The sequence below is a fragment of the Choloepus didactylus genome, chromosome 1 (assembly GCF_015220235.1).
Source record: "Choloepus didactylus isolate mChoDid1 chromosome 1, mChoDid1.pri, whole genome shotgun sequence".
Classification (NCBI taxonomy): domain Eukaryota; kingdom Metazoa; phylum Chordata; class Mammalia; order Pilosa; family Megalonychidae; genus Choloepus; species Choloepus didactylus.
In genome coordinates, this window is record NC_051307.1 from 217,726,274 (window position 1) to 217,748,112 (window position 21,839).

Here is a 21,839-nt window from a genome sequence, read left to right on the forward strand (position 1 = left end):
CTGTGATGAGCTCAGGTGGCTGGTAGCTGTGTGCCATGTGTGCTTGTGTGTATTCTCTGTATTCCTACTGTTCAGCCAGGGGTTATTTTCTGTATTCATTTCGTGTCTGTTGCACACATAAGCAAATGCAAGTTGTATATTATATTCAAATTGTCCCTTGCCATATCATTGGCTTTGGAACAAATTTGCATTTTCAAAGCAATCATTGTAGCAGCACTGTTTAATTAGGTTGAGAATTTTATTTACAATATTTGATTTTAGTATAGATCATATGTGTGAGCGGGGTATATGGAAACTCTGTATTTTCTGGATGATTTTTCTATAAACCTACAACTTCTGTAATAAAAATTAAATACATTAAAAAATATGCTGCATGGGGGTGGCAGTTAATATGCATAACGTTTGCTCTGAGACACCTGCCTGAGAATTCTAATACACTGAGACTAGAATAAAGAGTATATTACTTAGAAGTCAGAGTTCTAGTTAGGTTTTTCCCTCTTTGTACTGCAGATATGGTATTATACTTTAGTACATTGGCGCTGGGGGTACATGAGATGATTTTAGAAGGAACATGAATGGATAGTTTAACTTTAATGTTTAGTTATTTTATTGTATATCAGAAAAGAATATATAATAAACCTTATCAAACCTGTTCTTTCATAGATACTGTGGTTTTGGAAAATGTCTCTCAACTGAGGGTGGGGCCTCGCTTCAACCTGCAGGCCATGTGGAAGTGGATTGGGGATGGTTTTAAGTTGCCCCAGGCAGAGAGGCACTACTGGTAGCTAGAGTGGAGACCAGGAAGGCTAAACACCCTGCCACCCTGTATGAAGAACCATATTCAAAATGCTAGTAATGTAATGCCCCCATTGAGAGGCTGGATAGTATTAGACTAAGTGGGGCGGGGGGGGGGGGGCAAAAATAAAGTTGATGGTAATTTCACTTAAATTAAAATGTTGTGTGGAAGGTACTATTTTAGGTGACTTTAGGAAGAAAGATGACAATAATTTGCGGTTAATGGAAGTTTAGAAACAGTACTTTAGAGCAAGTAGTAGCAGTGAGGTTTATTTAACAAACTCTTCTATGTAGTGCCATGTGCCATGCAGTGTTCTCAGTGCTGGACAAGTGCTAACTTACTCAGCTGTGGTTAATAGTTCTTGAGGCATTTCTTTAGGGCAAGCCATCAACCTTGGCTGCAGAAGTAGAGTCACACAGGGGAGCTTGTAAAAGTCTGGATGCCTAGGCCACATCCCAAACTGATTAAATCAGAATCCCGAGGGTGGGATCCAGGCACCAGTATCTTTAGAACTCTCCAGTTACTCCATCTTGTAGACAAGTTAGAGAACCAGAGGTCTAGAGTCATTTGAAAAATCACAGCTCTTCACAAGAAAAGCTGTACCCTACTTGCAAATATTAATTGAAGGCCTACTCTGCACCCAGGCCTTACAAAAGAAAATGAGCAGGACATGGCACATAGCTCAGGGAATCTCTGCTGTTCAAGGCAGGCCACAGAACTGTAAACAGATGTTTACAGTCCTGGCTGATAAATGCCGATGCTTGGAAGTATGTTCTGAGTATTTTGGGATCACGCAGAGAATAAATTTAAACATACACAACCTTAGATGCCAAATTTGGAAAGTTATTAAACTGAAGGTTTTTTTAGTTCTCCTTTCTTTACACACATCTTTAGACCAGGAAGAAAAAAAAGTGAAAGGCACTGAATGTAGTCTTCCTAACTTGGTTGTAGCTTTTGTGTGGCCGAGTTGGAGCATTTGAATTTTGTGTGTAGATAGCATAATCATTTTGTGCTAGTGTGGAGCAGGCTCTTCAGTCCCTCATAAAGCATAGCTGAAAGTGTGTCCTTCCAAGAGTAAGTCATCACAGCTTCGCAGAGATGCTCGGGACTGCTATCAAAAGACCTTTGGCAATAAACCATTTCAGTGATGCTTATAGTCACTGATTCTGATATGCCTAATTTTTAGATATTCATATAACTCCCATATTGGGATAAGCAAATATTGGGTCACATATGTGACTTAAAGTTAAACAAATGTATAATTTTAAATTATAAACTGAATTGAAGGCAGCCACTGAGTTACCATCATAAGTTACTTCAGTGGATAAAGTTACCACATAATTTACTTGTTTCAGATGGTAGCATTCTTCCACAGCACTTGATTTATATTAGTATGATATTGCTTTACTCTAAGAAAATCTGATTCTCCAGTGGAGAGATTTGTTGTCTTAGATTTATTTTCAGTTAAACCTGTGTGGTCTGTACTTAACTGTGAATTACTTCTTGGTTTACAGAACAGTCGTAGCTATTTGTAGCATTTTTTGTCTTGCGCTTGTGGCATCTTAGTGGTGTGAACCAGAGCTGTGCCATGTGTAGTCAAGTGAGATTATTAAAAAAGGGGAGTGAAATGATTCACTGGAAAATTTCAGCACAGATTTTTAAGGAACAATAAGATAGCCCTAGAAACATTCGTATTGGTGTCATATGCTGGTGGGTAGTGACAAAAAAAATTTAAGGTACAACTTGTTTCTTAGCATTTTGCTATTTTGAAAATTGGAGAGGTTCTATGCTAGAAAAGAAGAAAGAATTCTATGCAATGTCAATTAGCTGAGCTCTGCAGAAGAATGAATAATTTCCCTCACTCTGACTGCAAATTGGAAACAGTGAGGTTGGTTAATTTTGGCCATGCAAAACCCAAAAGCCAATATTCTCAAGTTTAGAATGGTTGTTTAATTTCCTAGTGGATGTATACGATAAATCTCTTTATGCTAAAATGCTTCCTAAACAAGAGGATCAGTTCTTAGAATCTTAAATGAGTCTGTGGGGCCTAGATAAGTTTTTTCTGAAAGCTGCTGGGTGTAATACATTTTCACTTAATGACACATTTTAACCTAAATATGTTGACTTCAGGGCACTCTCCCAGGGTTCCATTTGAGACTGGGCTGAAACATAACTTTTTTTCTTTTCAGAAAGAAGACATAGCTCATCCAGTAAGCCTTCATTGGCCGTTCCTCCCACTTCAGTATTTTCCTTCTTCCCTTCCCTGTCCAAAAGCAAAGGAGGCAGTGGAGGTGGAAGCAACCGTTCTTCCAGTGGAGGTGTTCTCAGTACACCCTCATCAAGTTCCAAGTTGTTGAAATCACCCAAAGAGAAACTGCCGCTCAGGGGGAACACCAGGCCAATGCATCCCATTCAGCAGAGTAGAGTCCCCCATGGTAGAATGTGAGTATGGCCAAGAGGGTTTTAAAGCTTACCTGCTGGAAATGGAATTGTGTACACCAGTAGCGTCTGAGCGGATTTGTAGATAATGTGAAATAGAGCCCACTTTGAGGAAAATTCAAAAATATGGTGTTGGTTCTTTTTGTTTTCCTATCTTATATCAAGGGAGACGTTACAGAGTAGTAATAGCAATAGTAATAAGGTTGAATAATACCAATTTTTTGATCCTTTATTTTGTGCTGGTACTAAGACTCAGCTCTATGTGTGTACTATGTCATTTACTTCTCACAACAACCCTATGAAATGGGTATTGTCGTCCCCATTTGCTATATAAGCCAAATGAGGATTAATAAGATGGAGGAGCTATAGCTGCGGGGGTCCCAAGTCAGACTAATTTGGGTTCATATCCCATCTCTGCCACTTCCTAGCTGTGGGACCTGGGACAAGGCACTGCTGCTCTCAGAGTCTAAGAATAACAGCCACTGTGCAGGGTTATTGGGAGTGCAAAGGTTAATATATGTCAGACACCTGGCATAGTATCTTGCTCACAGGAGACAGTATGAATGGGTGCTGCCACTCCTGTTGCTGCTGTTAATAATGGTAGTAATAAAAAGGTGACGAGATTCCCAGAAGCTGCTCTAGAATTTACTGGGGCCTGCAAAGCAAACAAGGAAGACATGTTTCCTCATTCTCCTAGACTTGGGTTCATGTCACAGCAGCAGTAAGGGAAGAGCAAAAGAAGTACACACCTGCCAGGCAAAGCTCTGGCAAGTTTCAAGGGTAGCTCTGTAGGTTGGCAGGCTCCTTGAGGTCACATGAGGGAGCAGCCTTGCACTCCCATATAAACATATCTTGCCTTGTCATGGCATCCCTCGCTTTGGTGGTGGGTGGCTTTTCCCTGGCCTGTCTCCCTTTTGGAGAGTATGCCACACGTTGCAGTCCCAAGGTTCTGATAACCTGGTTAATCTCCAGGCAGGATCCAGCACCTGTTATTGCTCAAAGACCTTGCCAGCTGGGGGAAGCCATGGCATCTTGCAGTGTCTGCTGCTGTCACGCTGTTCTGGGTACAGCTGTTTGGGGCTATTTGTCCTGGCTGCTAAGCCCCCAACCCTTGCTCATCCGTGAGAAGTGCATTACAGCAAGCTTGGCTTTCGTTCCTGGAGCTGTCTGAAAGCCAAAGAAAATGCCAGTGCAGTGCATAAGTCACTTGCCAGCCTAACAGCTGTTACAGCACTAACTCCACTGAACAAAGTTTATACAACCTCATCAATCCAAACTCCTCTTTTTTGGAGCTGTGCTTTAGAGGGAGACAAGGCCAACTGTTAGCTTTGTGACAACACCATAAGTTTCACCAAACTAAATAATAGTGTCCGTAAAATTCCAAGAGAAATCAGGTCTTTGTTAGGGGTTTGGGTATTCAGTGCTCATCAACCGTGTGCCGGGCACTTGTGTTCCAAACTCCTATAATACAAACGTTTTTCAGGGACTGGAGAATCATGACTTCAGTGACATGCCATACACTTTTTAAACTGGTGTGTCCTATTGAGAGAAGCAGAGAGCCTATTCTTGGAGGTAAAGTATTAGGCTCATTTGAGTTCTCATAAGTCCTTAATGACATTTCTTAGAAGTATTCTCTAATTCCAATTGTTTTTTGTTTTGTTTTGTTTTTTTCTCTGCTCATTCAGAGGTTTACTTTGTTTTAATGAATCCTTTCTTAAAAATGACAGTTCTCAAATGATATTTCCTAAAGGTCCTCCAGATAGTTTTTGGTCCTTTTAGGTCTTTTCACATTTTCACTTTTTGTAGGAATTGCATTGAGTATCAGGTCTAATTTTCTCCTCGGCTGTGTGTAAAATTTTTTGAAATGATGAAAGACCAGCTAAAGTTTATGGTCCCCTGGGGCTTTTGCCTTGCCAGAAGAGCTTATAAAGAAACTTCACTGTTCTGGATAGTCCTAACAAGTAGTCATAAGGAGCCTCCCAGGAGTCTGGCCCTGCCCGGTGCACAGGCGGACACAGGCTCTGCCCTCCTTCCTCCACTCGCCAGCCTCCTGGGCTGCTGGGGCACTCAGGTGCTGGTGTTCTCGCTTCCCCCTGTGACAGCATGACGCCCTCTGTCAAAGTGGAAAAGATTCATCCGAAGATGGATGGCACACTACTGAAATCTGCGGTGGGGCCACCCTGTCCTGCTACTGTGAGTTCCTCAGTCAAGCCTGGCCTTAACTGCCCCTCAATACCAAAGCCAACCTTGCCTTCGCCTGGACAGATTCTGAATGGCAAAGGGCTTCCTGCTCCACCTGCTCTGGAAAAGAAATCTGAAGACAATTCCAATAATAGGAAATTTTTAAATAAGAGATTGTCAGGTAACTTCACATTTTCTCTCTTGATACTGTTTCTCTGTGTATGAAGTGGGCATCCACAGGGGAAAGAATGAATTGCTACCTATAAGTCCTCTTTAAAACTGGTTACCTGCAGGTTTAGGAGGAATTTCTTTAGGTAGCATGCTTGTCCTCTTCACTCTTGGTTTTAAGAAGCACGCATGTGTATGTGTAGGTAATGCAAAAGTAGCTTGCTAGTGATATGTTTCTGAATGTAGTAATGCAGTAATGCTGAGTTAATCAGTATCTTTGTTGCCATCTGATGACAATAGTCACCTACTCTCCTAGTGACGTTGCTGCTGTTTTGCAGTGCTCACATGTTCTATATGTTGTATTTATTGATAATGTGTAAATTTTATTAAAATTATAATTTGCCCTGAAATTTCTTCTGTTTTCTTCATTACAAAATAAACAAAGGAGTTTTTGGCAAGCCCATTGTAATATCTGTGTGCTTTTGACAGAAAGAGAGTTTGATGCTGACATCCACTGTGGGGTTATTGACCTCGACACCAAGAAACCCTGTACCCGGTCTTTGACATGCAAGGTAAGTGCCTCCTGGAGTGAGTCTCTCCAACTCAGAAGGGATATGATGAGCTGTTGATTGTATTTAATTTTGCAAATGAGGGAATAACTTGCTTTTGATGTAGAAAGTTGACAAAAGGTGGTCTGTTACTACCTTTTACAATCTGGAGAGAGACTTTGTTTCTAATGAGTGGCATTGCATGCCAGGGAATAATGTTCTTTCCTAATCAGTCTGCTGTTTTCAAAGATGTTTAATATTTCTGTGTGGAAATTTAATATGGGACCACCTTTATATTATAATTGTGGTTTAAATTGTACTGATCTAAAAACCAGTGGAGAAATTCCCTTTACTTACAAATGAATATTTTAAAACTGTTTGTGTAAAACATGGATCTTAAATTTTAAAAAGCCACTTTAAAAAATCTGTGACTTGATTACAATAGCCTTATTTTTCTAGTTGTTTTTCTTTTTAAACAGCTGGTAAAATATAATCTATGTATATACAAGCTAAGAAAATATAGTGATCCTCCTTTCTGTCCTGAGATTTTTTGTTTTTTCCTTTAAAGCTGCAGTATGCTAATAAGGCACTACAAATACTGTAAAATAAGGGGCTTTGTAGGGGGTGGCTTCAGGGCATCAGCGAACCCCTACATAAATGTGCATGTATATTTATGTGCATTTCTCTGGAAAGTGTCCCCAAGTACCCGTCAGAGTAAGAAGTATTAAGAATCACTGCTTTGAAGTATGTAATTTTTTAATCTTTTGTTTGGGGGAGGGGGTAAAAGTTGTAAAAAAATACAAAAACTGGTGTTGCCTTCCAAAAGTTAATAAAATTGTTGGCATATTATTTTAAATTTTAGCAAAGGTTAGTTTGAACAAAGGACTTCGTATTCCACCCCACCCCCCAACCAGTGGAGGAATGTTCTAATCTTCAGAAGTGAGAAATGTTACTTTTAAATGATTCATAATTTTAATTTCTGAGTTAATTTTAGTGTCTGGGTTGGTCATCTTACAACAGTGGTTCTGAAACTTTTGGGGAGAAGGGTTGTCAAGGAGCCTTTGAAAGTCTAGTTAAAAAAAAAAGAAAACCAGGAACCCTCTTCCCAGAAATGTGTACACACACACACATATATTCTGAATTTTGCATTCAGTCTCAGGAGTTCGTGGACACTGCCATACCAGGCCCATCCTTGGCTCTCTAGATTAAAAAGTCCTATCTCAGAATAAATTGCTTTTGCTTTACAAAATGCTAATTTTGACACATATTGAGATATATTCACACACCATACAATCTATCCAAAGTATACAATCAGTGGTTCACATTGTCAGTACCTAGTTGTACATTCATCATCACAATCAATTTGAGAACATTTTCATTACTCCAGGGAAGAAAAAAAAAAAGTAAACACAAAACATCCTATACCCCTTTACCGCCCCCCCCCATTGATCCCTACCATTGGTGTGGTACATTTGTTACAGCGATGAAAGAATATTAAGGTATTGTTGTTAACTAGAATCCTTTGTTTGCAATAGGTGCATGTTTTCCCATATACCACTCTATTATTAACTCCTTGTAATAGTTTTGTACATTTGTTACAGTTCATGGAGGAAATTTTTTATATTTGTTAATCAGAGTCTTCATCCACCGCAAGATTTACTGCTTTATACAGTCCTCTGTTTAAACCTCTGGCTTTCCTCCTGGTGACATATATGACTCTAAATTTCCCCTATGAACCACATTCATACACAATTCAGCACTGTTAATTATGCTCACAATAATGTGCTACCATCATCTCTATCCATTTCCACTCATTTAAATTCAATTTAGTTAAAAATTTTGCACATCTTAAGCAACTGTTCCCCATTCTCTACCCTCAGTCTATTTCCTGGTAACCTACATTCTAGAGTCTATGTCTATGAATTTACATAATATAATTCATTCATATCAATGAGATTATACAGTATTTGCTTGTCCTTTTGTGTCTGACCTGTTTCACTCAGCACAGTGACCTCAGAGTTCATCCGTGTAGTCACATGCATCAGGACTTCATTCCATCTAACCACTGAAAATATTCCATTGTATGTATATACCACATTTTGTTTATTTATCCATCAGTTGATGAACACTTGGATTGTTTCCATCTTTTGGCAATCATGTATAATGCTGCTTTGATCATTGGTATGGAAAATGTCTGTTTCCATCCTTGCTTTTAGTTCTTCTGAGTATATACCAAGTAATGGGATTGCCAGATCGTAGGGCAACTCTATACCTAGCTTTCTGAGGAACCATCGAACTGTCTTCCACAATGGCTGTACCATTTTACATTCCCACCTGCAGTGAATGTGTGTTCCTATTTCTCCACATCCACTCCAATACTTGTAGTTTCCTGTTTGTTTAATAGTGGCAATTCTAATAGGTGTGAAATGATATGTCATTGTGGTTTTGATTTGTATTTCCCTAATAGCTACTGAAGATGAGCATCTTTTCATGTACTTTTTTAGCCATTTGTATATCCTCTTTAGAAAAATGTCTATTTGTCTTTTGCCCATTTTTTAATTAGGCTGTTTGTCTTTTTATTGTTGAGTTGTAGGATTTCTTTATAAATTCTGGATATCAAACTCTTACCAGGTATAAGGTTTCCAAATATTTTCTCCCATTGAGTCAGTTGCCTTTTCACCCTTTTGACCAACTCCTTTGAAGCACAGAGGTATTCGATTTTGAAGAGGTCCCATTTATCTATTTTTTCTTCCATTGTTGTGCTTTAGGTATAAGGTTTAGAAAAATACTGCCTATCACTAGATCTTGAAGACATTTCCCTACATTTTCTTCTAGGAGTTTTATGGTATTGTCTCTTATAATTAGGTCTTTGATCTATTTTAAGTTGATTTTTGTATAGGGTGTGAGATAGGGGTCTTCTTTCATTCTTTTGGATATGGAAATCCAGTTCTTCCAGCACTGTGTATTGAAGAGACTGTTCTGTACCATTTGAATGGACTTGGGAGTCTGTCGAAAATCAACTGACCATAAACTTGAGGGTCAATTTCTGAACTCTCAGTTTACTTCGGTTGGTCAATATGTCTATCTTTATGCCAGTATCATGCTATTTTGATCACTGTGGCTTTATAATATGCTTTAAAGTCAGGAAGCCTGAGTCCTCCTACTTCATTCTTCTTTTGTTTTTGGTTTTTGAAGACAGCCATTTGAGCTCTGTAGAAAAGTGTCACAGTTGCAGCTGCCTCTAAGGAAATTTGGGAGATCGTGCCTCAGCCCGTTCTACACTGGGCTCACAGCTTGCCATGCTTTCTCTGCTCTTTTCTTGCCTACCTGGCTCTCAGTAATGTGGATTGCTCAGTATTACATTACCTATGATCAAGGACGGATGCTTTCCTTATCCATGAAGTTCTTTTTAAAATCATTTGTGAAGCATGGTGGTGAACCAAACATTTTTTTCCACCCAGAATCTGCAAGGAGCTTGACCAGCATTCTTCCAGAGCCTTTTTGCTAAGTGATCTGACCTTGGGTGACTCCTGCATTTTCCTTCCATCTTCCTTTTCAAATTGTGTATTCCCCATGTGATCTTTTAAGAGTGTCATAACTGTGGCATAATACTAAGCCTGTCATCACATTAATTTGTGTCTTCAGCTCTGGCCTGGCCTGAGTTCAGCATAAAACTGCCAGAAAATACAGCATCCTGTTGGGCATACCCTTCACAGAATATGCTTGCTTGCTTACAGTGTTCTCTTTGTCAGGTCTTCTCCCTTTCTTTGCCTCCATTTTGGCCAGAATCTTTTAAGCTGTGTAGGGCTAAATACGCTTGAGTGCCTCTGTGCTGCATGTCCCCCATGTAGCTGCCCAGAGCTCTTCTGTCTTAGACCATTGTCCATTCTCTTCACTGTCAGGAGATTGGCTGCTCAGCACTCCATCTCTTGGTCACATCTTGTCTACCTGCCACCTGCACTGTCCCCTCCTCACTTTTCCTCTCTCTCTCATACCCTGGTTCTTCCTTTGTGCCTTCCATGCAAATAAGTTTTGACTCCAGTAGCCTTTGCCCATTCAGTCAATGAAGAAATATTTTTGCATGCCTCAGTGTGCTCAGGCCTCATTCTAAGCCCCAGGGAATACAAGGTTTAACAAAATCAAGACACTGTAATGAAAGAGATTGGCATTAGCCGAGTAATCACTCAAGTAAGTGTAAAATTACCACCAATGAGTTAAGAGGAGGAGAGAAGCCTATGTGATGAGAACCTGCAACAGGAAGGTTTGGCCACAGAAGGCTTCTTTCCCATAGAAACACTGATCTGAAAACCTTACAATAACTAATCCAGGCAAAGAGGGGTGGGAGATATTTGAGGCAGAGGAAACAGCATGTGTGAAGAATGTCAAAGAAGGCCCAGGTAGCCAAACAGAAAGAGGGAGGAGGAGGCACATGGTCCCAACAGAAGGAGGAGCTATGAGCAAGGGTCCTAAAGGGTACAGGGCTCTGGGGCTTCTGGGCCTTGGGCAGCCCCTAAAGATTTCTGAGGGTGGGGTGGGAAGGTGGTCAGATTTGTGTTTGGAATGTCCTTCTGAGCTCTGTAGAAATCTTATTCACTCTTCAAACCGAGCTGAGAAAATAGTGTTTGTCTCTGTCCACCTTCTTTCTTGGCTTGACCTTGTCTAGTACCTGGGAACATTGAAAGACGAGGAGAGGCTTACACATCTGTCTGGAGAGACAGGCAGGTGGACCAGTGAGATTAAACATGCATTCTTAGACCTAACACATATCAGAGGGCCATTGTTTGTATATCCTCTTTGTTAAAAGTATTTATTCAGTGTCAGGTGCTGTTCTCTGTGGTGGTACAGCAGTAAACAAAACAGACCAGGTTCCTTTTCCGTATTTAGGTTACTTTCTTGTGGATATAGTACATTTTAAAGAAAATGAAATAAAAACTTAAAGAGAGGCTAAACGATACTTAACTATCTGTGCTGGGTTAGATTTTGAGCAGACGTTTGGAGTATGTATAATAAGAAGGTAGGCTATGTTACTGAATTTTAAATGGACATTATAAGCACAATTCCCCCTAAATCCCATTTGTTATAGCAAACATTCTGGCAATGTTTTTATGGGCATGAACAAATGAAACAAAGTATCATTTACAGTTTTTTAAACATAAAAGATGTTATCTTTTTCACACCACTTTTAAATGTATGTGAAGTGATTGACTTTGTAGCTTGCCTTCTCAAGAGTATATTAAAATGTTAGTTTGAGGTTTAGCCATCTTACTTGGCTTTTTACTATTAACATGATGTACTGTAGTAGATCCTTTTAAGAAGACAGCTAGATATTATGTACAAAATGTAACATTGATAGGCTAATAAAGATGATTGAACCCACCCCCCCCAAAAAAAAAAAAATAGAAGGATGTGTACAGTTGAATTCACTTACATTCATGGATATTTGATTTAGGGACACTGTAATAAATGTAAATTCGTCCACTCCTGAGAATTAGTGTCTCCTTGCATTTTTTTACAGACTATGTTCCCAACAGTGTGGAATGGTCAACTTATAAGATGTGCTTCAGCCACAGGTTTATATTGGTTACCCTTTTAAGGAAAACACTGCCATAATTTGACCTCACTTTTTCTCAGCATGCTCATTTCTAAGTTCTGAAAGTAGGCATTGTCTAAAGGCCCAAGGGTGCTGTCCATTATGTTTTCTTGATTTCTATAAGTATTTACAGGGATTCACTGTGCTTTATATCTCTTCCTGTTTACAATCTTTCTTCTCTCAAGTCTTTACTTCTCTCAAGTCTCCTTTGGCCCTAGCATCTGTCTCGAGGATGCTTTGAACCACTTTCTCCCTTTACATTGTATTTTCGTTGGACTAGAGAGAAATTGTGTTTACTTTTTACTCTGGCACTTACTAAAAGAAGACCTTCTAGTGCATGTTTTATGGAATACTTTTTTCTTCTCTTTAAACACTCAAAAATTTTAAGGGTCCTCTAAAGAGGTTTTCTTCTAATGGAGTTGATGAGATTGTAGTTTAAAAATTTGTGGCTCAAAACGTTACATTTGTACCTATCAACTTTTGTTCCTACCATTTGCCTCTTGATTATAGGTGGCACAGCTAACTTATTTTCTTTTTCCCGGGGGAAGTCACAGCACCAAATTCTTTCACATTTAGAGTCTGGAGTATGTGCTTCTTTGTAGCAATAGAGAAAAGATTATACTCAATTGAGAGGGCTGTATTTGGATATATGACAATAAAATTACTGAGATTCCTCAGTTTCTGGTTTTTTTGTTTTTTTTTTTTTTTTTTTGGTCTGTAGACACATTCCTTAACCCAGAGGAGGGCTGTCCAGGGTAGAAGAAAACGATTTGATGTATTATTAGCCGAGCACAAAAACAAAACCAGGGAAAAGGAATTGATTCGCCATCCGGATTCTCAGCAACCAACACAGCCTCTCAGGGACCCACATCCCGCCCCTCCTAGAACTTCACAGGAGCCACACCAAAGCTCTCATGGAGCGATTCCTTCTGAATCAAGGCCTTTCGCAGCTAGTAAACTTAAACCTCACACCCCCAGTCTTCCGAGGTAAGCCAAGCCTCCCACTCTTTCTCCCTCCTTCAGAGAACAGACATGCAGATACTGAAAAGCCCCAGGACAGTCATGACGTTGAGAAATGTACGTCAGGCTCACTATGGAGATATTTTTTTTTAATTAGTCTTACAGTGAGAAAAAATACATTTGTTGAGTCCATCAGGAAGTTTCAACCAGGGCTGCTTCTTGGTCAAATAGAAGCAGCAAAATAAAGTTCGCAGTATCTGTTCCATCCTTGCTCAATGTAAGGCATCTTAGCCCCGTTGACCAGGGCTCATACTTGGGTCCTGCCTGCAGGTTAGTGAGTAGAACATTTCACATGGCTATGACAGTGATTTCCCATTCATTTGTCTTGCCTCTTGGAAAATACAGCAGTGGAAGTCCTTGTTGAGGACAGGCCTTCAGCCTGAGTTTTTATAGCATCCATTTATCAACATGTGTTTTCATTCATTCATTTGGGAATTTGGCATATGTAATGTTAATAAGCAAGTGGTCAGTGTTTTATGAGAATTTTTCGTATGCATACTTCAGAAACCATACGTAGGCAATGTATGTGTGTTAGTGCTTGTGTATTTAACCAAGTTGAAATAAAGGGCTTCGTACCCAATTTCCAGAGGGGAGGGAAAGGGAAAGGCATAGAGAATGAGGAGCTTCAGTGTCGGCCAGTCAACCGTTGGCAACATGGGCTTCCGCTTAAGAATATGCCAGGCCTTGGTTGCTGTTGCTAAGCATTTCACCTTCGTATGTCCGATTCTTGCAATGGCTGCTCGTAACGTGGAAGTACCTCCCTTGTAGAAACCCAGCGTGTGTGCTGGAAGTTGTCCCCACCTGAGCCTGCTGGTTTCTAGTGATACGTGGAGGAGTGATCAGAGGAGGCTCTCCAGAGTGTGGCCGGGCCCTGGCCATGGCTCCCTTAGCGTGACTTTCTTTGGCCATCTTCTCATTGAAGTGTTTCCATCTGTAAAATAGCTTAATTCGAGAACCAGGCCATTATACATGTAGGAAAAGTACACTATTGTCCTTGAGTGACAGGCTGTGGTGTATCTACATAATGTGGTAGTGCTTCCTCGTTTTTGTCACCCGTGTCCCTACCAGGATATTTTAGAGCACTTTGTTAGTTACCTCACTTATTGCCTTTGTAACCCAAATCCAGTTGAAATTTGAAGAGGAATCAAAGGACGAATTCTCTTAAATTTCTACATATATTTTCCCTTCTTTGGAAAGAATAGTGGGGGTACCTGTAGCTACCACCTAAGTAGCTTTAGTAAGGAGAACTAGTTATAAGTTACATCTGATAAAACAGCTTAATTTAACTTCAAGGAGTTCAGGAGAGGGGTCCCTTCACTCCCACGTCATCTGGATCAGCATCTGCTTTCCCTCAGTGCTAGCGGTCGAACCCAGGCCTCTCAGCCTCTCGTAGGTGGTTTTGGTTTTGGATACGTTGTTGTACCTGCGTTAAGGTAGCCAATTCCCAGGCATATGATCTGATCCGTGATGCACTTTCTACTCACCAAGGCCTCCAGGCTGCCCTGCTCAGCAAGGTGGGAGTGCCCCCATTGACCCTCCTCCAGTCCATGAATCTCCACACCCTCCCCTGCCTGCCACTGAGCCAGCTTCTCGGTTATCCAGTGAGGAGGGCGAAGGCGATGACAAAGAAGAGTCTGTTGAAAAACTGGACTGTCATTATTCAGGTCATCATCCTCAGCCAGCATCTGTAAGTTCCACATCCACCCCGCGTTGACCCTCCCCACGCAGCATGGACAGGGCACTGCAGGGGGGCGCGCCAGGGACCTTGGCATGCCCATGTACGTGGGACGCGGTCAGGTGTGAGAACAGCTCAGGACAGGGCGCCCCTGTGGTGGCGCTCATTGTGTCCAGGGGATGTTTCATGCTTCTCCCTTTCTCTTCCATGAAACTCAGGGCTAGGCATTACCACTCTCATGTTTCGTGGCTTACAGTACTCAGAGTAAGCTCTGTCTTTCGTGAGTAGCTCCTTTCCTAAAGGAGAGAGAAGTGTCTCTGGGTTGTTCCATCATTGGGATTAGCAAGCATGTGCGGTGATGTTCTCTCTTTCAGTTTTGCACATTTGGGAGCCGGCAGATTGGAAGAGGCTATTACGTGTTTGACTCCAGGTGGAACCGGCTTCGCTGCGCCCTCAACCTCATGGTGGAGAAGCATCTGAACGCGCAGCTGTGGAGGTGAGTGTGTGCACCACCCCCTCTGTGGTGGTGTGCTCTGGTGTTGGAGAGAGGGGACTGGCTCTCAGTTCTACATTTTTATTTTCTTTTTTTCTGTTGGGAGTATTTAATAAAGAAATGCTATACCAGAATGAATGCATGGCCTTTGAGTAGCCCTGAGAAGAAGCCCCCTCATCGTTCATTCATGCACCCATTAAGCAAATATACTTTGTTCTGGATATAGGAGTTCAAGGCAGAAGGACTCCCACATGTACAGAGTTCACATTCTAGTGGGAATACAAAGACAAAGTCCAGTAAACAGAAAAATAAATAAAGGAATCACAGCTTGTCATAAGGGAGATGATGGAAACAAATGATGATAATTGCTAATGTTTACTGAATACTTACTATGATGCTAGGCAACTTATTAAATATTTAATTTTCACAATTCTCTGTGTCAAGTTACCATGATTATCCCTGTTTTACAGATAATGAAGCTGAGGTACAAGGTCACACAGCAAGTTATTGGTAGGGTCAGGATATGAACCCACAGGCAGTTGATTCTAAACAAAGAGCTCAGATGGGAAAACAACTGGGCAGGGGCATATACTTGAGGTAGCAGTCAGGGAAGGGCTTTCCAAAGAGGTGACTCTTGAACTGAGATGGATGGATGAGAAAGAGCAGCCAGGTGGGATGGTTGGGAGGAGTGGGTTCCAGGTAAAAAGGAACCATGTATGTAAAGATGTTGCTTCGGAAAAGAACATGGCTTGTTTGGGAAACAGCATGAAACTGAGCAGCAGGGTACAAAGTGAGCAGGGGCCCAGTGATTCTGACATTGATACTAGTGCAGTGGGAAGCTGTTTGGGTTTTTAGCCAGAGGTTCTATGTGCTCTTGTTTATAACTTAAGATAAGACAATCATGTTATGTGGTGTTATATATGCCAGTTTCCAAAATGGGGTTTTAAGTGGAAAAGCTTTCCATGGCCAGAAAAGGTTTAACTCAGTCCTAGTAAAAATTGTCTATACTGCAGGACTTCTCAGAGCCTTTAATGAGCAGGGTCCATTGTTGCTCTCAAAGCAGATGTCATGTATAATATGAAACATCTCCCAAGCTCTTTTGATCTGGGAACCTTCTAAAGGGGAGCATTTTGGGGAACTAGTGTTTGGTGGAATGTACTTTGGGAAACATTAAGCTTTGCTAGATGGAGCTTTCCAATAATCCACAGGCCACCCCAAATCCTCTGTTGGGTGATATTTACTCTATGTCTTCTTGAATGGACTGCCAATACATCTCTTTGCCCCCCTGCCTTGGTTTCCTGATAAAGACAGAGGAAGCTGGCCAGAGAAGCCTTGAATAGTCCACAAACTAAAGAACCATCTCCATGATAATCAATAGGACTTAAATTTGTTCACTTAGAAATTCAAATCCAGAGTAATATTACTCTGCTTTTTCTGTTCCACATTTCTTCCTGGTTTTACTGATTCAGAGGCTTTTCTTCTGGAGGCTTTTATGAAGGAACATAGTCCCAACAGGGATGGAGTCAAGGGAGCCAGCGGTTTGTGGCTTTCTGAGGGCTGAGGGGCTCTCCATGTCAGAACATCCTACCCAGAGGCGAGCTGTTCTTAAGTGGCATCTTTAAGGCACTAGAGAAACAAAGTGGTCCAGGCCTCATCCTACTTGGCTGAGCCCCAAAATCCTCTGTTGCAGGAAGAGTTCCAGTTTTGATGGCTTTCTTCCTGGCACCTTACCCTTTATTTGCTTATTGTGGTTTATTTGAGGTGAGGTGGATGTAGGATTTGAGTTAAACATAAAGTAAGTCATCTGCAGAGTCTCTGGACAGTGGTGAAATTAGACCAGCAGTTCCCTAAAGCATGGCCATAACCCAGAGGGCCATTTCCAAGCTCCTTTGATTTTTGTGATCTTACCCTCTGTAGATTTGGGACCACTATTGCACATTCCCTGAGGAGGAGCTGAGGTGGTTCTCAAAGGGGTTGTATGAATTTTTGGAAATGTAACTTTTGGAACAAGTAGTATATTCACTAGGCTAAAAAAAAAAAAATGTACTGTAAAGAGGTATACAATGAAAATTCCTGGGCCTCCTGTCCCTCACACTACTGTTTCTCACCCACCCTCCAGACAGAACCATATTTATATTAGCTTCTTGCCTAGTTTTTTTGTTTTGTTTTGTTTTGTTCTTTTATGCAAACACCAAACAATAAGACTACATATTCTTCATCCAAACCTCTTTATGCAAAAGATAAAAATTACTGAAAAGCCCTTTTTTTTAAGAGGGAGCCACTAACAATTACCCTGAGGGGGCTACATCCTTCTCTCTTTGGAAGCCTTTTCCTTTTCTGGGATTTGGGCATCCTGGTCTTTAGGCCCCATCTTGTTGAGCCACCTGGTGGCCATGTGAAGCCACTGCACCCAGGAAGCAGTAGTGCTTGGACTTCATTTAGAACAGTGTTTCTGAACCATGCCAGTGCCCACGAATCACCCGGGGACCTTGTTAAGATACAGATTCCGGCGAAGTGGTTCCAAGCTGGGGCCTAAGAACTCAGCATTTCTTCCAAGCTTTTCAGGTAATGTCGATTTGTGTTGTCCATGGGAAAAGAGTCCAGGTTCTCAAATTTCACTATACATTGTGTATCCTGGAGATTTAGAATTACTCCCATCTGGTCCACCCCCAAGAAATACTGGTGTAATCATTCTGGGGTGCGGTTTGGATGCCACAGGTGATTGTAACGTGCAGCCAAATTTGAGAAGCACTGACTTATAGCCAGAGCTCCACTCTTGAGTGTTTTTGTTTTGTTTTTTCCTGTGTGTATGTTTGTGTTTTTTCCAGAGTGTGGGGGGCAGCATAAGCTTCAGGTTAGCATCAGTTCCCCATGTCCCTCAAATCCCACAGGAAGGGCCTAGATGGATGCTGTGCCTTCTGTGTTCCAGGCACTGAGCTGGGTACTGGGGATACAATGGTAAATAAGCTATAAAGAGTCAGGCAATAATCAACAGTCACAGATCATAACCATTCTGAGTTCTACAAAGTCTAGGGACAGTGAGAGTATGTGGGGAATTAAGCAAATCATCATGCTCAGGACAGATTTCCTAAGAAAGTGATGATGAGTTGAAACTTAAGGGATGAATGGAAATTGGGGGTAAGCATGTTCCAGGAAGAGGATTTAAGGGGTCTTATGTCATGGCATATTCTCAGAACTTAAGGTATTCGGTGGCCAGCGTCAGAAGCTGGGGTGTGGTGAGAGTGGAGTGGGAGATGGGGGTATGAAGGTGGGCAGTTGTAGGGAGAGTGTCACACCAGGCTTTATAGACCAACATGTGGGTTTGTCTTTATTCTGAGAGCCCCAGAAGGCATTTAAAAATTTGAGGCAGAGAAGTGACACGATTGGATTGTTATTTCAGAATGATCACTCTGATTGGAGTAAGGTTCTCAGCGTCAGAGGTGAAAGGAGTGTCCATCTGAAAGTGTCCATGAATGGTCATACAGATATCACCCAGTGCTCTCCCCTTTTTCCAGGAAAATCCCACCAGTGCCCAGTACCACATTGCCCGTCTCCACGCGTGTTCCTCATCGGACAAATTCCGTGCCAACATCCCAGTGCGGGCTCAGCTATCTTGCGGCAGCCACCGTCTCTACAGCCCCAGTCCTGCTCTCATCCACCTGCATCTCCCCAAATAGCAAATCGGTACCAGCTCATGGAACCACACTGAATGCACAGCCTGCCGCTTCTGGGGCGATGGATCCTGTGTGCAGTATGCAATCCAGACAAGTGTCCTCTTCATCCTCGTCCCCTTCCACACCCTCCGGCCTTTCCTCGGTCCCCTCCTCCCCTGTGTCCAGGAAACCTCAGAAGTTGAAATCCAGCAAGGCTTCAAGGCCCAAGGAGTCTTCTGGTAACAGCACTAACTGTCACAGCACCAGTAGCAGTAACAGTGGTGGCTCAGGAAAGAAACGCAAAATTAGCTCCCCATTGTTAGTCCACTCCTCGTCCTCCTCTGCCTCTTCCTGCTCTTCCTCTTCTTCTCATTCCATGGAGTCTTTTAGGAAAAACTGTGTTGCTCACTCTGGGCCATCCTACCCCTCAACGGTAACATCTTCCCACAGCATCGGCCTCAACTGTGTGACAAATAAAGCAAACTCGGTGAGCGTCCGGCACGACCAGTCAGGGAGGGGCCCCCCTAGCGGGAGCTCTGCTGAATCCATCAAGAGGATGAGTGTGATGGTGAACAGCAGTGATTCCACTCTTTCTCTTGGCCCGTTCATTCACCAGTCCAGCGAACTGACCGTCAACTCCCACGGCAGTTTTTCACACTCACACACTCCTCTAGACAAACTCATAGGAAAGAAAAGAAAGTGCTCACCTGGCTCGAGCAGCGTCAACAGCAGCAGTAGCAAACCCACAAAGGTTGCCAAATTGCCAGCCATGAACAACGTCCACATGAAACACACAGGCACCATCCCAGGGGCACAAGGACTGATGAACAATTCCCTCCTTCATCAGGTAGGAAATAGACTTTGAGCCCCATGGGAATGCCTTTTTCCTCTCCCTTGGGATCTCTTGCCAGCTTGGAAATCTGTGTGGTTGGGTTGGTTGCTTTGCGTATAAACAGATTACCAGCCTCATGGTGTCTTAAGAAAAAGAAGTAAAGAAGAAGATTTCTTGGTTAATTGAAGGTAAACAGGCTCCTCTCTGCCTAGATTTCTGATGATTTTGAAAGATGCTCCTAGGTAAGGAAACCACAGTGATGTATTTAGCAGATAAGGCTGTGGAAACCAACACGTAGGGCAGCAAAATCAGAATTGGGAGTCTCTTACCGTGGCCAGCGGGATGGTGTTCTGGGTGACGAGTGTGCATCATGTGATGCTGTTAAGGATGGAAGCAGGCAGTGTTTCTTGAATGGTAGTCCTATAATAGTACGTTCCTCTGGAGAAAGTTGGGCTAAAATTCAGTGGATCTAGAAAGGGATGATTTAAATTTTTAAAAGGAAAATCTGAATATTTTTTCACTCAGGAATTTCAGGTTTTCTGGTTAAATCTCACTTCATATTTTCTTTTCCCTGTTTTCCAAGGATGCAGGGAAACAGGATTAAGTGTGGGCATAGCAAGAGAGTAAAATCTTATTTAAGTTAATAGATAAAAAAGAAATCTGAGTATGGGCCCAGCAGGGGAGAAGAAGCTGAGAGGGCACAGTGTTCACATGAGCTGGGACACTTTCTCAACACTGGGTCTGGCTTTTCCCTGTTCTTCCGCTGGTTACTCTTTTCTCCTGCTCTTTTCTGTGTCTTCCTTTGCTCTAACTTCCAGCTAACAAGATCTCTCATCTTGTTATTTCATTTCTCCAGATGTATCTTTGCCTTGTTTACAAATAGGAGTTTTAGCAGCAGCAACCCAGAGCCTTGATTTAAAATGAGAGGCTCTTTTTAATGGTTTTTTTTTTTTTCCCCATCCTCAATGCCTAGTTATGACTTTCTCAGAAAATACTTAGTTGTGTCCTAATGTGTTGTCTGTATCAATTAACACCCATTACCAGAGTTGTGGGGAAAATAATTGTCCATGAATTCAAACAGCAAGTGCTTAAATTTTTCTGTTTGAGCTTCACATACTTACGGGCTTTTCTTGGGTCGTTTGTTATTTCACCTAGGGGGTTTTCTTGCACAAGTGAGAATTGTGCTTTTACCTCTTGGTTTGTAGTTACTTGTTACAGTTTATGCTAAGCATAAAAATACCATGTGAACACAGCAAAAAAGCCAGTATACCCATCCCTGATTGCACGTGAGCCCTTCAGAAGGAGTTTCCATCTCATGTTTATATTACTGAGCATCCTGTGTGTCTTTGTTTAGGCCAAGGAGTGTAGACTCTACTGCCTATAAATAACAAAAACGAGAGCAGGAGCTAGGTGGGGTGCAGTAGGGAGTCACAGTGCTCATGGAAGATTGGGGAGTGGGTGCCCCATCTGCAGGAAGTAGCTGCTGCTTTTCTCCCAGATGCTCTTTGGCATTCTCAAAGGGAAACTGCAGCTCTGGCCTTTTATGTGAAATACAGCCATTTTAAAAAGCTCTATAGTCATCCCCCCCCCCCCACCTACCCCCCACCTCCGCCTCTTCCTCCGTCTCCAACTCCCCTTTTTCCATTTCTGCCTTTGTTGCCTGTCTTCCTCCCCTGGTGCCCTGGTGTATGTGTGTGTGTGTGTCTCACTCTCACTTTGGTTTAGCCCAAGCACACATATCCTGGCTCATTTTGGCTCATGAGCTGCCATTTTGCCACCTCAGATTTGTACCATCTAGGGGGAACTCTGTCTCACAAGGAAGATCCAAACAGCCTAACCTTGGGTTTTTTCCTTAAATTCACTTTAAACTTGAGTTGGTGTTTGAAAAAGATTTCCTTTGTTCAGTAGAATACTTTTTTTAATACTTCATAAATCCTAGGAACCTCGTGGATAGAGTTCAGAACATCAGTGTGTCTGCAAAAAAGTCTTGCACATCTGTAGGGATCATTTGGCTTTCCTCAGAGTCTCAAAGGGGTCCATGGCCCCAAAATGCTTTAAAAAATGCTGCTCTTAGAAAAGTAGGGAACTCAGCTTGGTTTTCTCCTGTTTTATTGACTTCAAAACAGAGATAACTGAGCTGATTGAAGCCACCCAAACCAGGGAATGAAGCAGGACATCTGGGAAGCCCAGGAGATGGGGCTGGACAGACACCGCCTCTGCCACCAAGGACCTCTCGGTAGCCCACAGTGGGGCAGTGAAGGCAGAGTTCTCTTTCCCCGCATGGGCACTCTCTTGGGTGTGAGCTTCCACACCTGTGTGTGCTAGCCCATGTGACCTTGTTCATTTCTCAGTTAGCAACCTGGAATACCTTCAGGGATGCAAAATCAGAAAGTACAACCAAAAGGCAAACATGTGAGCCTTTTCCCTAAGCTAGACACTCAGGC

The 21,839-nt window shown here is 42.1% G+C and overlaps 1 protein-coding gene across 10 annotated transcripts in view; it reads left to right on the forward strand.

Annotated features, from left to right (window-relative positions):
* The window catches only part of ATXN7 (ataxin 7), a 195,263-nt gene that overhangs the window by 169,615 nt on the left and 3,809 nt on the right, over positions 1-21,839 (forward strand). For all 10 annotated transcript variants that reach the window (XM_037799631.1, XM_037799648.1, XM_037799614.1 and 7 more), the window contains 7 exons: positions 2,986-3,238; positions 5,338-5,597; positions 6,074-6,156; positions 12,444-12,709; positions 14,231-14,429; positions 14,792-14,913; positions 18,426-19,410. In XM_037799631.1, coding sequence (XP_037655559.1) covers positions 2,986-3,238; positions 5,338-5,597; positions 6,074-6,156; positions 12,444-12,709; positions 14,231-14,429; positions 14,792-14,913; positions 18,426-19,410 — 2,168 coding nt within the window. The remainder of the gene's footprint in view (positions 1-2,985; positions 3,239-5,337; positions 5,598-6,073; positions 6,157-12,443; positions 12,710-14,230; positions 14,430-14,791; positions 14,914-18,425; positions 19,411-21,839) is intronic.